The sequence below is a fragment of the Aricia agestis genome, chromosome 10, assembly GCF_905147365.1.
Source record: "Aricia agestis chromosome 10, ilAriAges1.1, whole genome shotgun sequence".
Taxonomy (NCBI): Eukaryota; Metazoa; Arthropoda; class Insecta; order Lepidoptera; family Lycaenidae; genus Aricia; species Aricia agestis.
In genome coordinates this window covers 16,086,430-16,114,183 of record NC_056415.1, presented here as the reverse complement: position 1 = coordinate 16,114,183, position 27,754 = coordinate 16,086,430, and the positions used below count along the sequence as shown (strand labels likewise).

At 38.7% G+C, this 27,754-nt stretch overlaps 1 protein-coding gene across 2 annotated transcripts; it reads right to left on the bottom strand.

The window, feature by feature from the left end:
• Positions 1–15: 15 nt before the first annotated feature.
• On the bottom strand, positions 16–25,942 carry LOC121730875 (proton-coupled folate transporter-like). 2 transcript variants are annotated; one of them, XM_042120081.1, is made up of 7 exons: positions 24,967–25,942; positions 24,541–24,700; positions 22,761–22,862; positions 15,064–15,201; positions 6,429–6,512; positions 3,005–3,161; positions 16–182 (listed from the first exon to the last, which is right to left on the bottom strand). In XM_042120081.1, the coding sequence occupies exons 1-7, from the start codon at positions 25,756–25,758 to the stop codon at positions 104–106; spliced, it is 1,512 nt and encodes a 503-aa protein (XP_041976015.1). In that variant the 5' UTR covers positions 25,759–25,942; the 3' UTR covers positions 16–103. The 2 variants fall into 2 exon arrangements, with proteins under 2 accessions (XP_041976015.1, XP_041976016.1); XM_042120082.1 differs by lacking the exon at positions 22,761–22,862.
• Positions 25,943–27,754: the final 1,812 nt, after the last annotated feature.

Genomic DNA, 27,754 nt, shown 5'->3' with positions numbered 1-27,754 from the left:
CAACAGTAAACAGACAGACAGGCAGGCAAACTTTCGCATTTTCAATATAAGTATGGATATTACTAGGGAACAACAAGATTTAAGATCATCATCATCATCTTCATCATTTTATTACTTCCTCAGTACAATCCAGGCTCAGAGCTGCGTCTCGTAGTTCTCTTTTGTACTCGCGATGGAACCATCTGAAACATCACAAATTACGTCATTTTATTACGTTGTCCATGGATCACGTCTGAATGAGCCCGAATTTCATTACCAATAATGAAAAAAATCGGCCAAGTGCGAGTCGGACTCGCGCACGAAGGGTTCCGTACCTACTGTTCACGCCCGATAGTTAGTTTGCTATTTTTATCTATCAGGCGTTTGATTATTTAAGATATTTTTACGTGAATAATTATTGTAGAATTGACGATAGAAAATTATTTTGTTTTGTCATACTTTTAACTGCGACTTTCGCTTCAACACAAGTTAAATATTGTAATTATTCAGATTATATCTTCTAAATTCATTTTTTCAAGTTTCTTTTGGAAATTCCATATCGTTCCCTACGAGACGAAACACCTACTGTTATAGAGCAAACATAGACCAAAAATTGTGTTTTTGTATGGGATTATTATTAATTTTTTATATTATTTTAATATTATTCTTAAATATTGAAGTAGACATATAATTAAGGCCTTTGTGAAAATATCAAGTGCCTACCTGTTGCCATTATTGATATCGAGCAAAAAGGCCAAAAAAATCACGTTTGTTGTATGGGAGGCCCCTTTAAATATAAATATTATCCAAAGGAACCAAAATAGAATTAGGTGTCCCACAGGGATCTATATTAGGCCCATTTCTTTTTCTCATCTATATAAATGACTTACCTTATCTAGTTAAGGATAATAATAATGAGATAGTGCTTTTTGCTGATGACACTTCACTTATTTTTAAAGTGAAGCGACAACAGTCGAACTACGACGAGGTAAACAGTGCTCTCTCAAAAATAGTACATTGGTTTAATGTTAATAACTTACTTTTAAATTCTAGTAAAACAAAATGTATAAAGTTTACTTTGCCCAATGTTAGGCAAGTCCAAACCAATGTAGTATTAAATGATGAGAAGATGAATTTGGTAGACAACACTGTATTCTTAGGTATTACACTTGATAGTAAATTACAGTGGGGTCCTCACATTGTTAATCTTGCAGGTAGGCTCAGTTCTGCAGCATATGCAGTCAGAAAAATTAGGGAAATTTCTGACGAAGATACGGCACGATTAGTATATTTTAGTTATTTTCATAGTAGGATGTCATATGGAATCCTTTTATGGGGAAACGCTGCCGACATTAATACAATATTTGTGCTGCAGAAGCGAGCCATACGTTCTATTTATAAAATGTCTGCTGTAGAATCTCTGAGAGATAAATTTAAAGAAATTGGTATTCTAACTGTTGCTTCTCAATACATTTTGGATAATGTAATATATGTTAGAAAAAATATAAGTAAATTTAAAGTTAAAAGTGACATTCACTCTAGGAATACTAGAAATAAGCACAAGCTAGATATGCCGGTGATCAGACTTAGTAAAGTCAGTAAATCTTTTAAAGGTCAATGTATACGCCTTTACAACAAAATCCCAGAAAACGTTCAAAATCTTTCCATTAATAAATTTAAAAAAGTAGTTAAAGAACGTTTGTGTGCCAAAGCCTATTATAAGGTCAATGATTTCATAAACGATGGCACACCTTGGGAGTAGGATGGCTTCTTGCAAGGCTACTTCTTCATTATTATAGGACTTACAATTATGTATGTGGATATTGTATATAATATTTAGTTACAAAATTGTAAACTTTATTTTAAAAGATTAATTTTTTTCTCACTTTTTTTGGTAAAAAAGTGGGCCCCGTGCGAGTTTCTTACGCCGGTTCTTCTCGCCGGGTTAGTTCCCGAACCGGTGGTAGGCATCATGTAGGACTTTCTTTTTATTTATTTATTTATTTTCTTTATTGAATACCAACAGCGTATTACAATTTGGAGCTTAACACTAAACATGTGACACTTAGTATGGCCAGTAACAGGTATTACATTGTTTGTCAAATTGTAGTGCTATGTATTTAACATTATAATAAAAACTATTTCATTAAAAATTAGAAGACCGTCATCGTTATTATCGACACAATAAGGTCTTGACATGGTTACTATTTAATAAGCTAGTCAACTCCCAGTATTGTGGTTTTAATAAAATGTAAAATATTTTTGTCTTAGCTAATTAATTATATTAATATAATGTATGTGTGTGTGTGTTTGTGTGCAAGTAAGTGTGTATGTGTGTGTGCATGTGCGGCACCCTAGCCCTACGACACGAAGTCTTGGGATCAGTGAAAATTGAAATTTCTGAAAACATTTATTTTAAATTTATTCAGAAATAAAACAATTTTGATTTTGATTTTTTGATTTTATTTTGTTTTTAGTATTTGTTGTTATAGCTGCAACAGATATACACAATCTGTGAAAATTTCAGAACTCTAGCTATAGCAGTCCTTCAGATACAGCCTGGAGACAGACAGACGGACAGACAGACGGACAGACAGACGGACAGACAGACGGACAGACAGACATCGAAGTCTCATGAATAGGGTCCCGTTTTCACCCTTTGGGTACGGAACCCTAAAAAGACCATCACCAAACCTGGTGTAGATAAACTGCTATTTCCTTTCTATCTATTTCCCATAATACGGTCCACTCAATTTTAAATTAAAGTTTATTGCAAATGGTATTGGATGAGCGATGTATCCCCCAGTGCTGTGATAAATATTGCGCGATATCAGATGTTGTTAAAACAAATTCAGAAGTGAATTGAGATGCAAAACTTCATACAAAATGTAATTTGTTTCATATTATTATGAAATTCTGTGTCTCTTTATTTTAAACACACTTATACAAAGTCTTTGATATTGCGGCAATCGCTTGCCATAAGATGGTACCTACTACTCGTCTCCTAGTCTATAAAAAAACTCACATGAATATAAAGACGGCGGGTAGACCGGCGAGCGCGGTGATGAAGTACGCGGCGCCGGGCAGCACGGCCAGGGTCGCGATGTACACGCGCGAGTACACCGGCGACAGCACCAGCATCATTACCACCTCCAGCACGCCGAACAGAGAGAACACTTTGCCTGAAGAAGAGAAAGAGGTTCCCGTTTTTGTCGGGCACTACCAAGTACCACCACAAACCAATGGCGGCAATTCATATCTTATATCTTTAAACGAGCAATTCTTATATATATCTATACTAATATTATAAATGCGAAAGTATCTCTGTCTGTCTGTCTGTCTGTCTGTCTGTCTGTCTGTCTCGCTTTCACGCCAAAACTACTGAACCGATTGCAATGAAATTTTGTACACAGTTATTCTAGAGTCTGAGAAAGGACATAGGCTACATTTTGATGTGGGAAAATATCTTATTTCCATGAAAATATCGATGAAAATTACTTCGCATTGCGCGTGGCCAGCGCTCATCCCGGGGGTCCTGGGTTCGAGTCCCGCAGGCGGAACAAAAAGTTTTCAATGTTCCTGGGTCTTGGATGTGTATTAAAATAATATTTCAAAAATCTTAAATATATTTTATGTATAATATTATAAAAAATCCAGAAATATATCGACGCGATGCAATGAACATTTTAGTTCTAATACGATTCAACAGATGGCGCTTTTTTTAACTTCGTTGTAACATAGAACTAATCATACTTATTAGTTGTTATGTTTTTGTTTATAGTTTTTAATACGTTAGAATATTATGTTTAATAATGTTATCACTTGCTATAATAATAATCAATCTATCTTATCTTATAGAACTCCTACTGCATTTCTAAGGAGTTCGAGTGTGTTGTGTTGGCCTATATTCCATCCAGAAAATATATTAATGCAATCAACATTTTAATTCTAATATATGAAAACAGATGGCGCTTTATTTTTTTACTTCATTATTATAACAGAACTAATCATACCTACTTTATTATATATGATTGTTTTTATTCATAACTAGCTGTTGCCCGCGACTTATAAATACTGCGAAATATACTGCGAAAGTATCTCCGCCTATATATAGTATATCTAAGTATGCCCGCGACTTCGTCCGCGTGGACTTTAGTTTATAGCGCGCGGTGTCAACAAAATTTGTGTCAAATTTAAAAACTTTTTAAAACCCTGGTAAGTGGTACCCCTCTTAGAGCCGCGCAGCGCGCTACACCGGAATGGCAGCGCTGAAAGTGCTCGCCTCGCCGCTGCCATTCCGGTGTAGCGCGGCCCTTAAGAGGATACAACAGCGGCTAGAGAAATGAAAAAAAAGTACGTGTAATATCTATAGCTGTCTCCCTTACCTCAAGCCTATACCGCAGAACGCGATAGAGACAACTGCAGAAAATCCAGAAAATCAACGATTCGTTGTCCCCTGATTCCTTCTCCAAAACTTAACCGATTTAAGTACTTTTTTCATTAAAGATTAAAAAAAGGCTTGAGCTGTGTTCCTATGTTTTGCTTTTTTTGTATAATCTAGCCAAATCTGTTTTCTGGACGTTTGAACACAGTGGAAAATCTGGCCATTTTTTTGGGTTTTTGAACGTTCATATCTTATTTAATAATTAAATTATGAAAAAAAAAATAAAACATAGGGACATTGTATTAGTGGCCGTAGATATTCAGGAAAAAAAATATAACTCTACTAGCATTATCCAGGGAGGAAACAGGGGACAACGTTTGTATGGAAAAAAGGGCGGTGTGGAATCCTCTTAATTAATCAAAATACCCAAAAACAGCTGTGCAGTGTGCACATAATCTGTACTAATATTATGAATGCGAAAGTATCTCTGTCTGTCAGTCTCGCTTTCACGCCAAACGCCAAAACTACCGAACCGATTGTAATGAAATTTTGTATACTGATAGTCTAAAGCCTGAGAAAGGACATAGGCTACTTTTTTACTGGAAAAAAGGGTTGTAAGGGTCGTAAATTTGTTCAAAAAATTCATAATAGATGGCGCCGTGCGTCTTCTACATCGCACTGACGCTTGCTCAAAAGTCTTTCTATAAGAGGTGGTATCATCTTACATTTAAGTCTCGATTTTTTTCGATTGTTATATCTATTCTACGGTATTAAATAACTCAGTACTTTATCTGTGCAGGCAGTGACGTAACCTTAATACCAAATTTCACCAACGACTGTTAAAGTTAATGCTCGAATTAGTATCACGTTAGCTATTTCGTTTTTCATATGAATGAAAGAGAAGACAGGATATTTTAACAAGCTGTTAACACTAACAGACGTTGGTGAAATTGGGGCTAAACCTATCAATGATAAATAGTTTATGGGTAAAGTTGTGTAATTGGGGGGCTAAATAAGCTTTAAAATTTGGCATAATATATAAAGTTTAACATACAAAAATGAAGTACTTATTATTTGCACACTGCACAGCTGTATTGATTTAATGGGTACCAGGGTTTTTTTATAAAAGCTTTTGACACCAATTTTGTAAACATCGCGCGCTATAAACTGAAGTCCACGCGGACGAAGTCGCGGGCAACAGCTAGTATATATATATAATTGGAATCTCGGAATCGGCTCCAACGATTTTACGATTTTCATGAAATTTAGTATAGGGGGTTTCGGGGGCGATAAATCGATCTAGCTAGGAATCATTTTCAGAAAATGTCTTTTTATTCGTGTTTTATCGATAATCGATAAACTGAAAAATATGACTCTTCCTGACATCTATTGGCGAATAATAATACTATTATGAGAGCAACTAATTGTTTTAACGACCAGCAGATGGCGTTATTAAGTAACACAAGTAACAGTTTGCTATACCGAGCAAAGCTCGGTCATCCAGGTACTTTTTTTTTATGAAATAAGGGGGCAAACGAGCATACGGGTCACCTGATGGAAAGCAACTTCCGTCGCCCATGGACACTCGCAGCATCGGAAGAGCTGCAGGTGCGTTGCCGGTCTTTTAAGAGGGAATAGGGTAATACGGGAGGGTAGGGAAGGGAAGGAAATAGGGGAGGGTAGGGAAGGGAAGGGAAGGAAATAGGGGAGGGAAGGGAATAGGGGAGGGTAGGGAAGGGAATAGGGGAGGGTAGGGAAGGGAATAGGGTAGGGGATTGGACCTCCGGTAAACTCACTCACTCGGCGAAATTTCACGCCGGTTTTCTGTGAGAACGTGGTATTTCTCTGGTCGAGCCGGCCCATTCGTGCCGAAGCATGGCTCTCCCACGTCTATTATATCATTTACAACTAGATCGCAACTCGCCCGCACTGAAATCGTAAAACCGTTGTTTTTACAGTATTAAAAACTGTGTTAAATTCTTTTCCGGATCCCAAAGTATAAAATCCACACCATTCATGGACATAAAAGTCCAAGATAAAGTTAATATAGTAACAAAAATCTTACCCAATTCCTGGCTGGTTACAAATTTAGATGCCATAGCTCGGAGTGCAATAATCATCATACCGTCGAAAAATTCCGCCACGGGAGCTGAAAATTTAAAATGACAGACTCTCGTCATTCTATAAAATGTCTGTGTGTGACCCTATATTTATAGAGTTAAGAACGATCAGAAACTATGGAGTTTCAGTCGCGGTTACTTGGGTTGTTAGGTCATACGAGTTGGCATAGCTGGGCATTAACTCGTTAATCCGTTAATCGTTAATTAACGAAGTTAACAGTTTTGATTAACGGATTAACTTTTAAGTTAACTTTTAAAAATATTAACCGACTCGTTAACTTCCGTTAATATGCAGAAGTCCGTTAATCGTTAATCCAATGCCTACTATTCACCGCACGGCACCGCGGCGCAGCGCGAAAACAGGACCCGTACCACGAAACAATTTTGAGACTCAAACAATCGTACGAGAACAGGGGCGGATCTACTATATGGCTTTTTGGGCTGCAGCCCAGGGCCCCGCGAATACAGAGGGCCCCCAACCGAACTGAAACCAGTAGACGATATTGTCAATAACAATAATTATCTAGAACTAGGCGACTTCGTCCGCGTGGACTTTATAGCTGCAGTTGTTCCCGTACATCGATTGAATCGTTTACGCGCAAATCAGAAAAGTATATTCTGTGGGAACCGCAATTTTTTCCGGGACAAAAAACATTCCTTGTCCCAGATTCAAATTAGTATCTCCAATTTCCATGTCAAATTTCATCAAAATAAATCAAATAGTTTAGGCGAGAATCATAAAAGTTTATTGTGTGGGAAGTGGGAACCGTATATTTTCCGAGACAAAAAGTATCCCTTGCCCTTTCCCGAGACTGAAAGTATTGCCATACCAAATTTCATCAAGTTAGTTTGAATAGTTTAGGCGATAATCATAAAAGTTTATTGTGCGGGAACCGTACATTTTCCGGGACAAAATTAGTATTCCTTGTCCTTTCTCGAGACTCAAAGTATCTCCAATCTCCATACCAAACTCCATCAAAATAGATTGAATAGTTTACGCGCAAATCATAAAAGTATATTGTGCAATAACCATACATTTTTCCGGGACAAAATGTATCCTATGTTCTTTTTCGGGACTCAAAGTATCTTTATACCAAATTTCAGCAAAATGGGTCCAGCCGTTTACGCGTGATGTCGTGACCACGCGAAATATAACGTTCCGCGCGGCTTCGCCAGCGTAAATTAGGTATTTCGCAGACAAATTAGTCCACAAAAAATAGCCTATGATCCTTTCACGTGGTCTACTTCTTATCTGTGCGAAATAACAGAAAAATTGCTCCAGTAGTTCGTGAGATAAGCCCTTTCAAATAATTTCCCCCTTTTTTTTCCACATTTTCCTCTATTTCTTTGCTCCTATTAGTCTTAGTATAATAAAATATTGCCTATAGCCTTTCTCGATAAATGAACTATCTAACACTGAAAGAATTTTTCAAATCGGACCAGTAATTCCTGAGATTAGCGCTTTCAAATAAGCCCTTTCAAATAATTTCCACCGTTTTTTCCATACTTTCCTCTATTTCTTCGCGACTATTAGCAGGGGGGTGTCACTCCGCCGTTCCGCCGCCGAGCTACAAGTACATACGAGACTCTCCGACGTCGGGACGATTCAATGGTTGCCGCGAACTGACTCGTGGCGCACGCGCGCGTCTCTTACGCAGTGTCATATTTTAATTGACAAAATTTATCAAAAAAAATACTGCATTGCAGCCGATTGTTGGGACAATGAAAAAAAAGGCAAATTTATATATTATCTACTGTCATGGCACCTAAATCTATGACAATAATAATATTATTAAATATACACACAAATGTTTTATAATTAATAATTAATTATAATAAATATGCTTATTTAAAATAGGTGGTAGGTGGTAGCTGCATATACTTACATTATACATAATAATATAATACATACCTAATTACCTACATCAAAAGAAAATCATTTATAGTCAACAACACACGTGACAAGGTGTGAAATAAAGTCGACCTTCGCGCGGCGCCAGAGAGCTCAATGTCGGCTGCTCGCATGCGGTCCGTTGTTAATAATACTTATGTAGGCACATAAATCAGCGGCATTTGTGAACATCAAAGCAGTGAGACTTCTGTACTTGTACTATTATCTATTCTGTGCTAATAGTCTTAACGTGATAAAATATAGCCTATAGCCTTCCTCCATAAATGGGCTATCCAACAGTAAAAGAATCTTTCAAATCGGACCAGTAGTTCCTGAGATTAGCGCGTTTAAACAAACAAACAAACTCTTCCCAATTATAATATTAGTATAGATTAATATTATAAAGCGGAAGAGTGTGTAAGTTTGTTTTCTTGTTTGTTTGAAAGTGCTTATCTCAGGAACTACTGGTCCGATTTGAAAAATTCTTTCAGTCTTAGATAGCCCATTTATCGAGGAAGGCTATAGGCTATATTTTATCACGCTAAGACTAATAGGAGCGAAGAAATAGAGGTAAATGTAGAAAAAAACGGGGATAAATTATTTGACAGGGCTTATTTGAACGCGCTAATCTCAGGAACTACTGGTCCGATTTGAAAAATCCTTCCAGTGTTGGATAGGCCATTTATCGAGGAAGGTTATAAGCTATATTTTATTAATCTAAGACTAATAGGAGGTAAGAAATAGAGAAAATTATGGAAAGACGGGGGAAATTATTTGTATGGGCTTATCTCACGAACTACTGGAGCAGCAATTTTTCTGTTATTTGGCACAGATAAGAAGTAGACCACGTGAAGGATCATATGCTATTTTTTGTGGACAAATTTGTCTGTGAAATATCTAATTTACGTGGGCCGAATAACAGAAAAATTCCTCCAGTAGGTCGTGAGATGAGCCCTTTCAAATAATTTCCCCCGTTTTTTCCACATTTCCCTCTATTTCTTCGCTCCTCCTTTGTAGCGTAACAAAATAGAGATATAGGAAGTTCGAAGATGCTTGCCAGGTGTACCGTGTACCGGCTTAAAATTTGGCATCAAAATAATATACTTATATTTTATGTTGTTGCTGGTTACTGAGAATGGGTTCACATAACTTTCGGTCCCTGAAAGGAATTGAAAATGTTGACTGAATGTACACTAATAGTTCTATTATTTATATAAACAGAGTAAACAGAATAAATAAAGTAGTATATTTCATGTCACTAATAATATATAATATATTGATGTAATATACACTTACCATACTCTTTTTACAGTATAATCCGTACTATAAGTATTAAATTTCATAATAGTCCCTTTGTCTTATATGTATATATTTAATTATTTATTGATAGCACTATACTCGGTAGTTGCTATGAACTTGACCTACATAATTATGTAGGTCGAGTTCGCATGCGGATAGTATAGGAACACACCTAAATCATGACCGCGACCGCGACATTGTCGTAGAGAGCTCTACCAATTACTTTGACATTAGAACATACACGCGTATGTCACCCCAACCGGACTCGGAAGGGGAGAGGGACGGCCCTCTTTTAAGCAATAACATAAGCTCAACAGCTAATTTAGCTCAACTTGAGCTCATCTACCGCGATAACTCGTACGCAGCTAGTTTGTGCTACCGCGCGCGAGCAGCCTCACTCGTCTGAGAGTGAGTAAGGGGTCGGACCCCTTAAGAGCAGGGGGGACCCGTGTCCCCACGTCAGATAAAAATAGCTTATTTTCGTAGCTCTCCCCAATATTGCCCGTCTAGAATGTCACACGTGTGACTTTAGGGGAGGGGGCCAGGCCCCCCTCATTGTTTATTTCCAAACCAACTAGCAACAGACTAGTTATAGCCACGATTAAACTACCATGGTCTTAACCAGACCAGTAGCTTAGACCCTTTCGAAAAAAAAAAAAAAAAAAAAAAATATGTAGGTCACAGGCGGTCGGCGCGAGCGCACACCTGCGCGTGTTCCCCGTACAACTTCGTTTCAGGCACTGAAGCGCGGGAAATAGGCACTTATCTCCTGAAGCTGGAATGTCGTTGCGTCACAGGTGCGGGTGTTATGCCGTGCCGTATCGTATATAACAGCTACCGTACTCTTATTTAAGTATTCTAAATGATGTTTTATTATTTTATTGTATTATTATATTATGTATAGTGTTATTATATATTATTATTATTATTATTTATGTTGAATCTGTCGTGCGTCAGGCGTAATATGTATAGGAACCACGGAAGATCAGGTACCGCGGTGCAGTGTTCTGCGCCGTGGTAATACACCTGAGTGGGTATCCTTTTCGGCATTATACAATGCACTGCCTAATGATGCCATATTTTTTTTGTAGTTTGTTGTTTGTTTTACTTATTTTTTCTTTTGGTTTATTGTTTGCTTTTTTTTTTTTGCTTTAGTGTGTGCAGTATTTATGTTTGAATAAAATTATTATTATTATTATTATTATTATTAAATATAGCTTATAGGCTTTTGCAATAAATGGAATATCTAACACTGAAAGAATTTTTCAAATCGGACCAGTAGTTTCTGAGATTAGCGTGTTCAAATAAGCCCTTTCAAATAATTTCCCCCCGTTTTTTCCACATTTTCCTCTATTTCTTCGCTCCTATTATACTTAGCGTGATAAAATATAGCCTATAGCCTTTCTCGATAAATGGGCTTTCCAACAGTAAAAGAATTTTTCAAATCGGACCAGTAGTTCCTGAGATTAGCGCGTTCAAATAAGCCCTTTCAAATAATTTCCTCCCGTTTTTTCAACATTTTCCTCTCTTTCTTCGCTTTTATTAGTCGGAGCGTAATAAGATATAGCCTGTAGCCTTCCTCGATAAATGAGCTATCTAAGACTGAAATAATTTTTCAAATTGAACCAGTAGTTCCTGAGATTAGCGCGTTCAAACAAACAAGAAAACAAACTAACACACTCTTCCGCTTTATAATATTACTCGTAATCTATACTAATATTTTAATCTATACGAGTACTATAATATTATAATTGGGAAGAGTTTGTTTGTTTGTTTGAACGCGCTAATCTCAGGAACTACTGGTCCGATTTGAAAAATTATTTTACTGTTGGATAGCCCATTTATCGAGAAAGGCTATAGGCTATATTTTATCACGCTAAGTATAATAGGAGCGAAGAAATAGAGGAAAATGTGGAAAAAACGGGGGGAAATTATTTGAAAGGGCTTATTTGAACACGCTAATCTCAGGAACTACTGGTCCGATTTGAAAAATTCTTTCAGTGTTATATAGCCCATTAGTCAAAGAAGGTTATAAGCTATTTTTTATCCCGCTAAGACTAATAAGAGTGAACAAATAGAGGAAAATGTGGAAAAAACGGGGGAAATTATATGAAAGGGCCTATTTGAACGTGCTAATCTCAGGAACTACTAATCCGATTTGATAAATTCTTTCAATGTTAGATAGCTCATTTATTGAGGTAGGCTGTAGGCTATATTTTATCACGCTAAGACTAATAGGAGCGAAGAAATAGAGGAAAATGTGGAAAAAACGGGGGAAATTATATGAGAGGGCTTATATGAACGCGCTAATCTCAGGAACTACTTATCCGATTTGAAAAATTCTTTCAATGTTAGATAGCCCATTTATCGGGGTAGGCTATAAGCTATATTTTATCACGCTAAGACTAATAGAAACTAAGAAATAGAGAAAAATGTGGAAAAAACGTGAGAAATTATATGAAAGGGCTTATTTGAACGCGCTTATCTCAGGAACTAGGTCCTAGGTCCAATTAAAAAAAAAATTCAGTGTTAGATAGCCCATTTATCGAGGAAGGCTATAGGCTATATTTTATCACGCTATGACTAATAAGAGCGAAGAAATAGATAAAAATGTGGAAAAAAACGGGGGAAATTATATGGAATTTCTTATTATCTTATGAACTACTGGAACAATTTTTATGTTATTTGGCAAACATGAAGAATAGACCACGTGAAGGGACATAGGCTATTTTTTGCTGCAAAATGTACGGTTGCGTGAAATTCCTAAATTACGCAAGAGAAGCGCGATTACGCGCGGAACATCTATATATAATAAAATCGTAGGAAAGTCAATTCTGTATATTGGATATTTTTGTACAATAAAATATAATAAGTACTTGGGATGCGATCTACTATGCTAACGCGGACGAAGTCGCGGGCAACAGCTAATATATACCTAATATAGATATACCTACAGCACTACAGAAAACAGTTTCTTGTCAAAATGGCAATTATTTGAGTAATTAGGTAGGGCCCCTAAGCAGTATTAGCCCAGGGCCCCACAAATTCAAGATCCGCCCCTGTACGAGAATGTTGCGTCCTACTCTAATAAACGTGAAATGACGTTGTTAGAGCAGGACGCGGCATTCTCAGGTTCAGACAGTAATAGTATGAAACGACAAGTGCCGGGCGGGTGGGCAACGCGGCGCCGGCCGCGGCACGGCAAAACAGCGAGTGAAACAAAAACAATACTAGATACATTTTCAGGCGCGTGCGAGTGAGAAAAGATTTGTTTCGTTTTATCATATCATTACACAGCGCCGGTGCTAATAGAGTTAATAGTAATTTGTTTAATGTTATTATAAATCATATTTGCATGTTGAAAGAAGAGTGCAGTGTAATTTAGTCGGGTAGAATACAATAATTATAAAATTATTTTGTTTTGTCCCTAACCTGTTAACTTCCAGAACCTAAACCAACAGGTTTTGTATATGTACACTAACACAATGATAATATAATAGGGATGATGACAAGGTCAAAGATTAGCGAATTTTGTTAATAAAATAAAGAAGTCACGGTAAAAAATAAGTGTTCCCAAAATTTCAGCTTGATAGCATTTGTATTTTTTTTTGTTATGCGCCTTCAAAGTTGGATATTCAAGTCGAATTTTTTTTCAATTAAATTTCTTAATATTTGTATACAATTCGATAACTTATGCAATTAAAAGCAACTTTTGTTATGAAACCACTTTCATAAACGCAATATTTAATATACCTGTCGATCAAAATTGTCTCCCGATGCGTACAAACTACGAAAGACTGACGTCATACTTTCGTAGCAATTTGTATGGAGCGTTTCGGGCAGGTCTTTTTTATGAGATATTTGAATTGTCATAATATCTTGCTGAATTTTTAACCGACTTCCAAAAAACGAGGAGGTTGTATATTCGGCTGTGGATATTTTTTTTAATTTTTTTTTATTTTTGTATGTTCGACCACGACTCCGCCGTTTGTGAACCGATTTTCAAAATTTTTGTTTTGTTATATTAGGTTTCACTCCAATTTGGTCCCATTTTCATAAAAGTGGTGATCTGATGATTGAGGATTGATGAGTAATCGAGGGAACTCCTCAAAATTTATATGGAAACTTATGGTGATTTTGATTTTATGAGAAGTATCCTAAGCATATGCTACCAAAACGCAAGATTTTGCACCAAGGTATACTATGGTTCCGAAGATACTAAGAGAACTCCGGATTCCTTATAGATACAAGTTTGGGAGTTTAGGCGTTGTTTTAAGAACTGAAAGCATATGCTACTATGCAAATTACATTCATCATCATCATCATCACTACCATGACAGGGTCACCAATGTCACAACTCACATGGTTGTATATGGATACAATATACACACAACACCATAAAATATCATCAGTCATCACGTTATGTCCTTATTTATTTGGTATATTTCAAAGCGATTTTAATATAAAAAAATATACTTAATGTTGTTTCAAAATACATAATATTTCAAGTACCACAAAATTGAATATAAGTAACAAATTCAACCTTTACTCCAGAGCGTAAGGCACACATTTCGGACTGAAGGAGACTGAAGGACTGAAGGAAAATGCAACGCTTTAACGTTTAACGAAGCTAACATTTTTTTTAACGGATTAACGATTAACGAAGTTAACTATTTGATTAACGGTGCCCAGCTATGCGAGTTGGGATGATAAACTGTTAAAACTGTATTCAAACAATGTCGCAAATTTATTGCAACTTTTGGTTCAAAATAAAGTGAAACTTTTAACATCATACACCCTAACTCCACAATATTCACAACACTAAGGTTGGGTTGCACCAGAGGCGTGGTTAAAGTTAAAGTTATGAGTTAAATATGGCGTCCTTTAGCTTTAACTTTAACCTTAACTTTAACTGGAGAAATTCACAGATGTCTGATGCGTTTATTTTTTTATTGAGGCTACAGGTAACGGGATTGAGGGTATAAAAATTGAATTATCCGTAAAAATCGTCAGAAAAAATATAACACTGTAAAACATATCAGATATACGTATTGGCGGAGGTGTCCTTGGACGTCATATTTAACTTTAACCAAAGATTTGACATTTTGCACTGTAGTTATAGTTAAAGTTAAGTACAGTTATAGTTAGTTGGTGCAACCCAACCTAAAGCTCAGTAAAATACCTTGGCTTTATCCTTGTAATATTATACAGCTACATACTCAAAATCAAATCTAAATTGTTTTATTTCTGAATAAATTTAAAATAAATATTTTCAAAAGTCTACATGGTGTCACCGGTTCGGGAACTAACCCGGCGAGAACAACCGGCGTAAGTACTAAGTAACTCGCACGGAGCCCACAGGCCACACTTACACTTAGTAGTCATACTACCTAAATAGATTTCCAAGTCGTTCCTCGCCAAAGCCCACACAAGAGCTCCCAATATTCTGCTTAGCGTTGCAATGATCCCCAGGGAGGAATCGTCCATTTTGAGTTTCTTTGCGAATAAACTCATCGCGAACAGGGTACCTGAAACAGCATTTTGATCTCAGTTTTTTCATAATGATTAAGTTGTAAATTTCGAACTTATATAATAACTAGCGACCCGCCTCGGCTTCGCACGGGTATAAAATAAATTATGGCCTAAGTCACTGAAAAAATGCTTAAAATCGATTCAGTAGTTTGATTTTAAATAATTTATATTCATAACTACCCGTGGCCCGCATTGGTCGGTACTGCCGCAAAAGCTACTTACGTCCCGCAATTTTTAAATCTGTAATACCTATCTTCGAAAATATTCATTTAAAATTAAAATCGTAATAATTATGCTGTAAAGGGCTATAATCAATAATGTATTTAAAGTATTTAATTGAATAAGCATTTTGCTGTATTTAAAGTATTTAATTGAATAAGCAACCTGCATTGGTACTTGTACTATTATCTATTCTGTGGCATTGGTAGCGCCCACTTCGAAACGGGCGTAAATCGCAATATTTTAATTTCGCCATAACTTCTAAACCAAACGTCCAATTTTAATCATTCAAAAAGCAAATATAATATTCATAATCTGTACTTAGTGATGAAATTATTTATTTTGATAAGGATCATTAGCATGAGTAAAATAAATGCGTTTAAATCAAGATTTTTAAATAAAAAAATGGTTTTTGTGCCTCACTTGACATAGATAGGTATATTGTGTCGCGGACATTTTTGTAGATATTTATAAGATCTACATTTACTTAGAACATTGTATAGTTCTATCTTTTATAGTTTAGGCAGCGTATGCAAAATAAGTAAATTTTCTGGTTGTTTCCGAAAAACTGAAATATCTTACGGAACCCTATATTCTCCAAAATAAAAAGTAGCCTATGTTACTCGTAAATAATGTAGCTTTCGAATAGTGAAAGAATTTTTAAAATCGGTCCAGTAGTTTTTGAGCCTGTTCATTACAATTAAACAAACAAACAAACAAAGTTTATGTTAACAAACAAACAAACAAGAGTATGCCGAGGAGTTGGAGAAGCGTTCGAGCTCCAAACGGCAGCTCTCTGACACCGCCAACTCACAGGAAAGACCGACGAAGGCAGCCAAGCACACCAGTGCTCAGGCGCCCAAGCCGAGTTTCAGTGAGGCGGCGAGTGCCATTCGTGTGGGCATCCTCGATGCTGGGGGACCTCTCTCACAGGAGAACGCCGAGGGGTTGAAGAAATGCATTCTTCGAGTCATCGACGATCAACCGGAGGGAGAGGGACCTAAGCTAATAGGATGCGTCCACAGATCGGGTGGACTTGTCTTCACCTGCGTCGACGCTGCCTCCAAGCAGTGGCTGGCGCGGCTGATAGACATGATCCATCCCTGGGATGGAGCAGCCCTCCGCGTCGTTGACGAGGCGGAGCTGCCTAAGCCCCGTTACGCTACGGCGTGGGTTCCTGACCTAGAGGTGGACGAGGTAGGAATCATCAAGCGACTGACCTCGCAGAATGGAGGTATGGGAATCCGGCTTTGGAAAGTGGTCAGCAGGAAAGCCGATGGAAAGGGTCAAACTTTTACCTTTTCCTTCGACGAATCTGCGGTCAAGCTACTTTCCGAGCGGGATTTTCAGCTCTACTTCGGGTTTAACCGGGTTCAGCTTCGCTTGAAGGGACCAAAACCGGCACTCCTGTCAAACCCTGTAGGGTCTGACGAAGTGACGGCAACACCTCTGCTGGGCTCAACTTCCCAGCCCCACACCTCACATAAAGGATGGCGGCCAGCACCTCTTATTAAGCCTATAGGCTATAGAGGCACGGCGCCGCCCCAAGCTAGCAGCAGCGGCACATTATCTGCCACTGTTACTGCTCAGCCCAACACCCTACACGTGCAAGCACAAAACTTGCACGTGCACACCAGCAGGGGAGGCGGACGCCCGGCTGCTCAGACCAATCCCAGACCTCAAGTTCCCTTGAAAGTGGCAACTGCGAGTAGGGGTAGGCCTGGACAGTCCCGTGGTGGACGCGGACGCGGACGTGGTGGCTCTGGGGGCGCCTGCGCTGTGAGGAAGCCAGCACAGCTGCCCTCATTAGCGCAGGAGCACTCAAGTCGCAAAGTGGCGCGAAACCCCCTGCTCCGACTACCTAACCTGCACCACACAGACTAAACACACACACACATCCATCCACATATACTCACTTTAACACTCTACAGCTACACTTCACAGTAACACTACACAAAAAAAAAAAAAAAAAAAAAAAAAAAAAAAAAAAAAAAAAAATGATTAAAGTAATACAAGTCAACTTACGACACGCGAAGGCTGCCACAGATGTACTCTGTCAGAAGTTCATCCGGGAGGCGCTCGACATTGCTTTAATCCAAGAACCGTGGGTCAACGGGAACACGGTGATGGGCCTTGGACTGGCAGGTAACGTACTTTATTTTCAGCATGGCCAGAGGCCCAGATCCTGCATCCTCTTCAGCAAGAGGATGAAATTTTTGTGTGTCTCTTGCCTGTGTACAGATGACACTGTAGCTGCGTATATTGAGGAGCCCGGAGGGACTGCAGGCAAACTGATGGTTTGCTCCGCCTATCTACCTGGAGACACTCAAGACCCCACTACGCAGCTATCACCGATAATAGACTACGTCGAGAATCAGCGCATCCAACTTATCCTGGGAAGTGATTGCAACTCACATCATACAAGTTGGGGCAGCACCGACGTAAACTTCAGAGGTGAGAAACTATTTGACTTCTTACTTACTAATAACCTCCACACTTTGAATCAGGGTACTAAACCAACGTTTATCAACCCACTGAGACAGGAGGTCCTTGACATAACAGTATGCACAGGCCCTATACGACATCGCGCCTGTAACTGGCATGTATCGGACGATAACTCACTGTCCGATCACTGTTACATTAGGTTTGATATACATGACAGTATGCCTGGGAAAGAGGTAACTTATAGGAATCCTAAGGCCACAAACTGGAGTGTATTCAGAGAGGAATTGCAGTTAAACCTCGCAGCAGTCAACAAAGCTGTCAAGACCGTAGAACAACTGGAACTAACGGTGGGAGAGCTGGAGCATAGCTTGAATGATGCTTACCTCAGAAGCTGTCCTGTTAAGAAAACGTCAAATAAACGTAATGTACCTTGGTGGAATGGTACTCTGGCGCAACTCAGGAAAGAGACTCGAGCTCTGTTTAACAGAGCCAAAAGAGACGGGAACTGGGACGCATACAGAACCGCCCTGACGACGTTTAATAGGGAGCTAAGGAAGGCCAAAAGACGCTCTTGGGCAAGGTTCTGTGAGGAAGTGAATAACACCTCGCAAACCTCCAGACTATATAAAGTCATATCTAAGGCCCCTAGCTCTCATCCCAGCACTCTGAAAAGGCCAGATGGTACTTACACTAAAACGGCGGAAGAAACGCTAAGATTACTAGCCGACGTTCACTTCCCCAACAGTATCCATCTCGAAAATCACGAAGCCTTCTCTCATACGATTATTAAAACGAGACCATCAGTTGACGATTGGAGAAGAGCTTCCGTGATCTTTAAGCCTGACCGAGTCACTTGGGCAATTGACAGTTTCAAGCCTTACAAGACCGGCGGCGAGGATAATATATTTCCGGCCCTCCTACAGCAGGGCAAGGACATTATCCTTCCTATGCTACTGAAAATATTCAGAGCAAGTTTTGCGTGGGGCTACATCCCATTGGCATGGACAAAGGTAAGGGTGTCCTACATACCCAAAAGTGGGGACAGAGACAAAGCTCTACCAAAGTCATACAGACCAATTAGCCTCACTTCTTTCATGCTTAAAACAATGGAGAAGGTGGTCAACCTACACATAAGGGACACCTATCTCACTAAAATGCCGCTGCATGAAAGACAACATGCCTACCAAAAAGGCAAATCTACCGAGACGGCCCTAATGGACTTGGTAGATCGGATTGATAGAGCAATTGAAGATAAAGAGATTGCGTTATGTGTCTTTCTCGATATTGAAGGCGCATTCGACAACACTTCAACCGGCTCTATCACAAATGGCCTGGCTTCAAAGAATATAGATCCAACAACTAGGAAATGGATCAAAGCCACGCTCGACAATAGGGTAGCCTCATCGACTATTATGGACCTGACACTCAAAATCAGGCTGACACAAGGTTGCCCACAAGGAGGTGTGCTGTCACCCCTGGAATGGTCCCTGGTAGTGGATGAGCTACTAAGGGAACTGAACCTCATAGGTTACTACGCTCAAGGGTACGCTGACGACCTGGCGATTATGGTGGTGGGAAAATGCGCATCGGTGGTCGCTGGGTTGATGCAGTCAGCACTAAGAGTCGTCGAGAATTGGTGCCAAAGGGTCAAGCTAACAGTAAATGCTGATAAGACGGTCTTGATACCTTTCACCAAAAAGAGGAAGTTGGAGGGACTAAGACCCCCAACACTCTTTGGGAAAACTATTAAGTTTGCGGGTGATGTCAAATATCTAGGAGTAATCCTAGACAAAGGACTCACTTGGAATAAGCACATCGAGTATATTACGAAAAAGGCTAGATGTGCTCTGGGTTCCTGTTGGAAGCTTGTCAGCTCTAAATGGGGTATTCGGCCGAAGGCAATGCTATGGCTATATACAGCCGTAGTGAGACCGATTACCACATATGGCTGCGCAGTGTGGCATAAAAAGGCTGAACAAGTAAACTGTCACAAAAGACTAAACAGCGTACAGAGACTGGCATGTCTAATAATCACGGGTGCACTCTCGTCAACACCCACCGCTTCCCTCGAGGCCCTGATCAACTTAACTCCGCTTCCTCTGCTTGTTCAGATGGAGGCCAAAAAGGTGGCTCTCAGGGCCAGGACGGCGGGTGGGACGAATTGGGTCTCCACCCCATTTCGACAGCTGGAACAGTCTCTCAGTGAATCACCTATCATGGCCATGCCATCAGATGCCATGATCAAGGTGTATAGCTTTTCGAAGCAGTACCAGGTTTTTATACCTTCCAGGGAGGACTGGGAAAGGAAAAATCCAATCGATGTCCGCCCTAGCGACATAGTTTGGTTCACGGATGGATCAAGGAAAGACAACCGTGCGGGAGCCGGAATCTACGGAGGCAGGCCACCAAAAGGCAAATACGCCTGTTTGGGGGAGCTTGCGACCGTGTTTCAGGCTGAAGTCTTCGCTATCCTCGGTTGTTCACTAGAAAGCCTGGAGATGGCCCTAGTTAATAAAAACGTTTTTATCTTCTCCGATAGTCAAGCTGCACTTAAAGCACTGACTGCCGCAGAAGTCTCGTCCAAATTAGTTCTGGAATGCATTGAGACGTTAAACATGCTGGGAAGGAACAACAACATCCGCCTAGTATGGGTCCCGGGCCACAGCAACGTCCCCGGCAATGAAACCGCTGACGAGCTGGCTAGGCTTGGGGCCGAGAGTCTCATATATGGTCCAGAACCATTCTGTGGAATGGGGTCACAGACTATGCAGGAAGCAGTGGGCTGAGACCCCTGGCCTTGAACACTCCAAGGCACTAATTCCTGACTTCAACAAGAAACAATCAGAATTAGTGCTCACCTTGGGTAGGAACCAATTAAAAATCCTTACCAGAAGCCTAACTGGGCACTGCAAGCTCAACAAACACCTAAACAGAATGGGTATTTGTAGCATAATGACTTGCAGATTCTGTGAGGAGGAGGATGAAACACCTATTCACCTTCTCCTCGACTGCCCTGCTCTACTACAGAGCAGGAACAGGCACCTTGGTCGCCACGAATACTCGTCCACAGAGGAAATTCGTGGCACCAACCCCAACCATATCGTTCAATTTATGAGCAGTATAGGGTTGGGGATGATACTCTAGTGCGAAGGAGTCACAATAGATCCTCATGGGTCGCAGTGACGTCAGGGCTACAGTGACCTGCCTTCTTTAAAAAAAAAAAAAAAAAAAAAAAAACAAAGTTTACCTCCTTACGAGGGCTGCTATTTATGTATCCGGAATTAAAAAAAGAAACAAACATATATCATTTAATATGGTTTTATTGCTTTTCAAAATATTCGCCGCGATGATCGACACACTTTTGCATACGCTGGAACCAATTTTCATAGCACTTTTTCCATTCTGATTGAGGTATCTCCAAAACGTGCATTTTGAACGCATCAACAGCCTCTTCGCGGCTCGAAAAACGTTGACCACGTAATTTGTTCTTCGCGTATGGAAATAAAAAGAAATCGTTAGGTGCCAAATCAGGGCTGTACGGCGGATGACCAGTCAATTCGATCTTTTGACCCTCCAAAAACTGAGTTGTTTCAGCTGAGGTGTGACAGCTAGCATTGTCGTGATGTAATATGATTCTGCGTTGTCGGTTGTCCTTTCTTATTTCTTCAAAGACTTCTGGTGAACAAATGGTCGTATACCATTCAGAATTAACCGTTTTACGATTCTCTAATGGCACTGTAGCCACATGTCCATTAATTCCAAAAAAACAGGCGACCATTTGCTTCAAAGTACTTTTTGCACGAGTAACTTTTGTTGGTTTCGGCTCATCTTGGAACACCCACACCGTTGACTGTTGTTTAGTTTCGGGGTCATATGCATAGATCCAAGATTCATCACCTGTGTAGATATTATAAACGGCTTTTGACGTACCACGGTTGTATTTTTTTATCATTTTTTTGCACCAATCGACACGAGCCCGTTTTTGATCGATTGTCAAGTTGTGCGGAATCCAACGCGAACATATTTTTTTTACAGCCAAATGTTCGTGTAATATCTTATGTATGCTCGTCATACTTATGCCTAAGGACGCCTCTATCTCGCGATATGTAACATGACGATCACGCATTATTAGTTCCCGCACAGCATCTATATTTTGTGGGACAACAGCTGTTTTTGGGCGACCTTCTTTATTTTCATCCGTGAGCATAGACCGCCCACGATTAAACTCACTGTACCAGTGATAAACAGTGGTTTTTGATGGTGCTTCATCTCCAAAAGTTGCGGTGAGTTGAATAAAGCACTGTTGTTGATTTAGCCCACGCCGAAAATCGTAGTAAATCATTGCACGAAAATGTTCACGCGTTAAATCCATGGCAAATGAAGACACGCAATTTTCAAAATGACGCCACAATGGAAAAATAATTGACAGTCACATGAAACAAAATGTATTCTTCAACCAAAGAGTTCTATTTTCAAATGTTGTAATTACTTTTTAAATATTGTTCTTGTAAGTGGCCAGTTCCGGATACATAAATAGCAGCCCTCGTATAATATTATAGTATAGATATAGCAAAAAATATTTAAAGCCTAAAGATTGGTTATAATCCGCGGTTTGGTTCATTGGTTATTTGGCAAAAAACTACATATTAAGCGTTTTTCATGCTGGTTTTCTGTAAGACCGTTGTATTGATCCAGTCAAGCCGATTCTGGCTTTACTTTTTTATAAAATTAGTAGGCAAAGAATCAAACGGGTCACCTGATATAAAGCATTAAGCAACTACATCAGAATTATTACTCGGAAGAGTTGGCAACGCACCTGCCTGCCAGCCTTTATTTGAAATACATAATATTATAATATGGAACCTAAAAAAGTTACACGTTCATTACCTACCAATGGTATGTACGACAAAGTTGTATGAGGCGAAGACGCCATATTTAATTTCATCCCAGTTGAACCGATATCGACACATGATGTAAACGATTGATATTTCACCTGTAATAAAAAAAATCATAAAGGGCCTGTTTCACCACTTCCTGTTAAGTGCCGAATAGGCTATCCACCATTTAACTTGACAGTTAGAGTATGGAGAATCTGTCAAAGAAGTTGTGGATAGCCTATCCGGCACTTTAACCCTCCGTGCACCACGTGGATAAAAGTTACACCGTGCACCACGTGGGGTTTGTCAAACCCCAAGACTTATCTGGGCAAGGAATACGTAATTTGTATTTATTCGTTTATTTTATTTGAAATAAATATTTCTGGTCTATTTTAGTGTAAAATAAAACGATGTCAAGTGAAATAATTCTGATTTTAAATACTTTACAGCCAAAAATGAAAATGTAGTAATATTTTACTAAGTAAAACATAGTCACCAATTCGGGTTCACTTCTATGAATAAAAAGTTACCAATTATTTCCCATATTGCTTAAAACTTTAAAATTTACATTATAAGGCAATACAAATTTAATAATATAAACTTAATATAGTCAGTTTGCATGATAATTAGACAGGTTGAAATCAGTACATTTTTCACACAAAAGTCAGCACGGTTTTTGTTAGCAAATAGGTATATTATTGTGATCACAATCGTACTGGAGTTAAACATTTATCTTCCTGTTGCAATTTGAGCACCTCTATATTAATCTTGGTAATTTTTTTGGTGGTCCTGGGACTGCTTCGCCAAAAAATTTGTGAAAGTATTTATTAAAGTATCCGCAGATTATCTTTGAGATTTTTCAAATCTTCTTCTATCAAAATTATAATTTATTTGTCCTTAAAACCGAAATGAATTGAAATATCCGTGTAAAATAGATTTTTTTCACATTTCATAATACTATGTCTATACAACTTTTCGACGACGTCGTGAACTACGTGGGGTTTGTGGGACCCCAGCGCACTTTGTGCATGTCTGTTCATTACATCGGCAACGCAAACACTAAACCACGCCAAACGGTAAAGCAACGTCTAAACTCCAGCTACTTAAAGCGTCCAAAAAAATCACACGAATTTGTAAAAAGTTATGAAAATTTTTGTACGTCTGGGGTTTGTCAGACCCCACGTGGTGCACGGAGGGTTAACAGGAAGTGGTGAAACAGGCCCTGTTATTTTTGGAAAGATCCATTTTGTAGCTTTGCGTGTAGCCGTTTCGATGAAAACGCTCGACCGTATAAAGTATAAACATTCTTAAGAATGCACCTGACCCTAAATTGACTACATACCAAGATCTCAAAATCTGTAAGTTCTAGAAAACTGATTTTTTACACATGTAACTTCAGTTCATGAAGATTATTTGCTCAAGACAAAAACACGATTACTGAAAAAAATGCTCGATAGTTTCTTTTTTACAAAAAAACTTGTTTTAGACACATTTTTGCTTGGATCTGCGAAGTTTGCTGTCTTTTCTTTAATATTTTTTAATATCTAAAAAGGCATTGATATAACCTAGATTTGCTCAAAATACTTTATTCATAATCACGTCTTTTATTCAAGTAAAACTAACTTGGCGATGATTCCGCGTCGTCCTTTTTCACCTGGCATATGAAAGACGGGCGTGAGTGTGAAGAGAGAAGGACGATGTTTGATTTTTTGGATCAGTTCACCTTTTAAGGAGTTTTAAAAATGTAGCAACAAATTTATCTAGTAATGCTACTAATTTTAGACACGAACTTACCCCAGATTGGTCCGTTGAGCAAGCACGATGCTATGATGACCAGACCTAACTTCATTCGTCGATTGTTCGGACGCCTTTTCAAAAGTAATTGCAACAAATCTTTAACACTTTGCCAGTTAAAAAATTCTGTAAGAAATCTCACGCAGCCTGACCCACTTTTCTGTAAAAGAAAATATTCTGATGGTGAAACAGAATAATTATTACAGAGTGATACCCACAAAAACTCTCTTCGCTCCTAAAGATTAAATTTTTCAATATAGTGGTGGGGGTTTCAATTTTAGTGATGCTTTATAATAATCACTATCATACAATAATATTTTAGTATTAAAAATATCGTACTTTATATGGATCAACGATGGTATATGATGGTATTATAATTTTATGCTAATTTTATGTTCAGGGTATAAAACAAGTTTGCCGAATTACCTTGGACTTATTTGAATTATTTTCTCGTCCGTTCTCTTTGATACGGAACCAAACGTAGAGGAAATTCAATATATGCAAGGTCGTCGTTATGCCAAACACTCCATAGTATCCCGTGTGTCGGAGAATAAAGCCGCTCACCCCCATTCCAATGGGGATGGACACAGACAGACACAACGTAAGCAACCCTATCCTGAACGTCCTTGAACTCTCCGAGGTGATATCAGCCACGTAGCTGTACGTTCCGAGGTACATAACGTGCCAGGAACCGCCGATCGCGATGCAGATAGCCGAAAAGAATGTCGTCAACTCCACCGGGATGTGGAAGAAGTAGGTGCTGATGATATTCATGACAGAACTCGCGAGTTCCCCTCCAATCGGGAGCAGCATGCACACTTTGCGCTTGCCCATCTTGTCGCTCCAGGCCCCGAGGAATATCATGGTGATGATGGGGAACACAGTGGCTATGACTCCCCGCCATGCCTCCACTGACGCTACCAGCTTCTGCACACTAACTTCGGCATCACCGAGTTTTTCCCGCTGCCTCAGCATCAGAGCCGTGCAGACGCTGTCATTGTAACCCAGGTTCACTCGGCAGGCTTTATCCAGGTTCAAGTTCGCGAAGCCCACCACCGATATCATGCTGGCTATCATGAAGGAGAACAGAACCGGCTCGACTGTCACATTATCCTTGGCGACTTTTAACTTTTGGCACACCGAGAGGGGTTTTTCTTTCCCATCTTTGAGAGGAACGGACTGCTCGATGTCTTCGCTGGTTTGCGTCGTGTTTTCCATTTCCTATTTCCACTGTCACTCTTGTTATTGCATACTTCTAATTTCTTATCCTTATTAGTACCTACTTACATTTACTTATTATAATTTCATCACAAACACGGACACATTTGCTCTACCCATTATACAGCTATCAAATGGCAAACCGTTACTACAGAAAATGACGTGTTATGGCATTCCTATTGGCACAAATAAATATAATATAACTAAGTTATAACAGAGTGTATAATGTATTCCATTCTATTAGCATGATATTGTCGCTTTTAAGCACAGGGTGTCATAAAATATATAGGAATAATTATTTCTTTCCGTACTTAAGGCGGGGATAAACCCCAATTTGTTATTCCGTGACTCCCGGTTTACCTAGTTCCAATATAATAACGAAGTATTAAAAATATGAGATATAAAGCACAATATTCAAAATACCTTAAACCATAAAAATTTTAATAAAACGTAATACTTTGGCTGTAATTAATATACAAACTTACCTCCGAAAAAACTCTATTTCATCGAAATATAAGTATTAACTAGGATAATTGTACATTTTATTTGAATAAATTGTTAGTAAATCTATATTAAAAATTCTTTAACCGAACAATTTTGTTTCTCAATATTTATTTCCAAAGATATTTAAAAAAAAACATGAAAAATAGAGAAGATTCGCCCGAGAACCTATAGTTTTATGCTAAGCTAAAATGAATCTTATTGCGATGCGTATACGCTTGGTCTTTGGTTGTGTGCAAGGTTATCGTTTTTGATTGAGATCAATCCCCGCCTTAAATGTATTTTTTGTTTCATAAGCTTTCAAGAATTATTACATAATATTAGAATTAACTTATAAAATCTTAAATCATTAGTACTTACCAACTTGCGACAGGAGTTATTTAATTAGAGAATTCTGAAGTACTAATAATGTTATTTAAGTTTGAAAACATTATGAACACTCTGTATGTTAGATACTCGTAAAAAATGATTTTAAGGTCTTTTTTAGTATATGTATTTCTGACATGGATATGAATAAGTTTGTTCTGTTAGTCGAGTTTTCATGGTTTTGCCTTTGATTAATTAAAAATGAGAATAAGAATCAACCAGATATAGCCACAACCATAAAATCAAACATAGCCATAAAATTGTGTTCCTCATCTTATACTTATTTTAATAATTATAATTATAAATAAAAAAATAAAAAAAATAATTAAGTATAAAATTAGCGTTCAGCGAGGTAATGCCGCCCGCGCCAGCCTAATTGGTAGGTACTTTGCCCGCAGCCTCCGATTTAGATTTGATTTTTTACTTATAAATTATAGTGTTTAATGTTTATATTTTTTTTTTATGAAATAAGGGGGCAAACGAGCAAACGGGTCACCTGATGGAAAGCAACTTCCGTCGCCCATGGACACTCGCAGCATCAGAAGAGCTGCAAGTGCGTTGCCGGCCTTTTAAGAGGGAATAGGGTAATAGGGGAGGGTAGGGATGGGAAGGGAATTGGATAGGGTAGGGAAGGGAATAGGGTAGGGGATTGGGCCTCCGGTAAACTCACTCACTCGGCGAAACACAGCGCTAGCGCTGTTTCACGCCGGTTTTCTGTGAGAACGTGGTATTTCTCCGGTCGAGCCGACCCATTCGTGCCGAAGCATGGCTCTCCCACGTATAAAATATATATTAATTAATTAATTTATAAGTAGTTGTATTTTTATTGTAACTAAAGTACTCGTATAATCATAATTATTGTATATCTATAGGTACATATAAATAAAATTGGAGTGTCTGTTTGTAATATTGAAATAACCGTTTTTTACTACATGCATAATATGAATATTTAGACGGTACATACACCAAAATAACAATTTTTAGAATTTTTGTCTGTCTGTATGTCTGTCTGTTTGTTCCCGCTAATCTCCGAAATGGCTGGACCGATTTTAACGGGACTTTTATTGGCAGATAGCTGATGTACCTAACAAGGAGTAACTCAGGCTACTTTTTAACCGACTTCCAAAAA

Bases quoted from the DNA above. Each gene is read 5' to 3' on its own strand.
- LOC121730875 (XM_042120081.1), bottom strand. From the start codon at position 25,758: ATGGAAAACACGACGCAAACCAGCGAAGACATCGAGCAGTCCGTTCCT. The intron at 15,202-22,760 runs GTAGGTAATGAA...ATGCTGTTTCAG, and splicing joins CTTTGTCGTACATACCATTG to GTACCCTGTTCGCGATGAGT. The intron at 6,513-15,063 runs GTAGTATGACTA...TTAAATTTTCAG, and splicing joins CGACTTGGAAATCTATTTAG to CTCCCGTGGCGGAATTTTTC.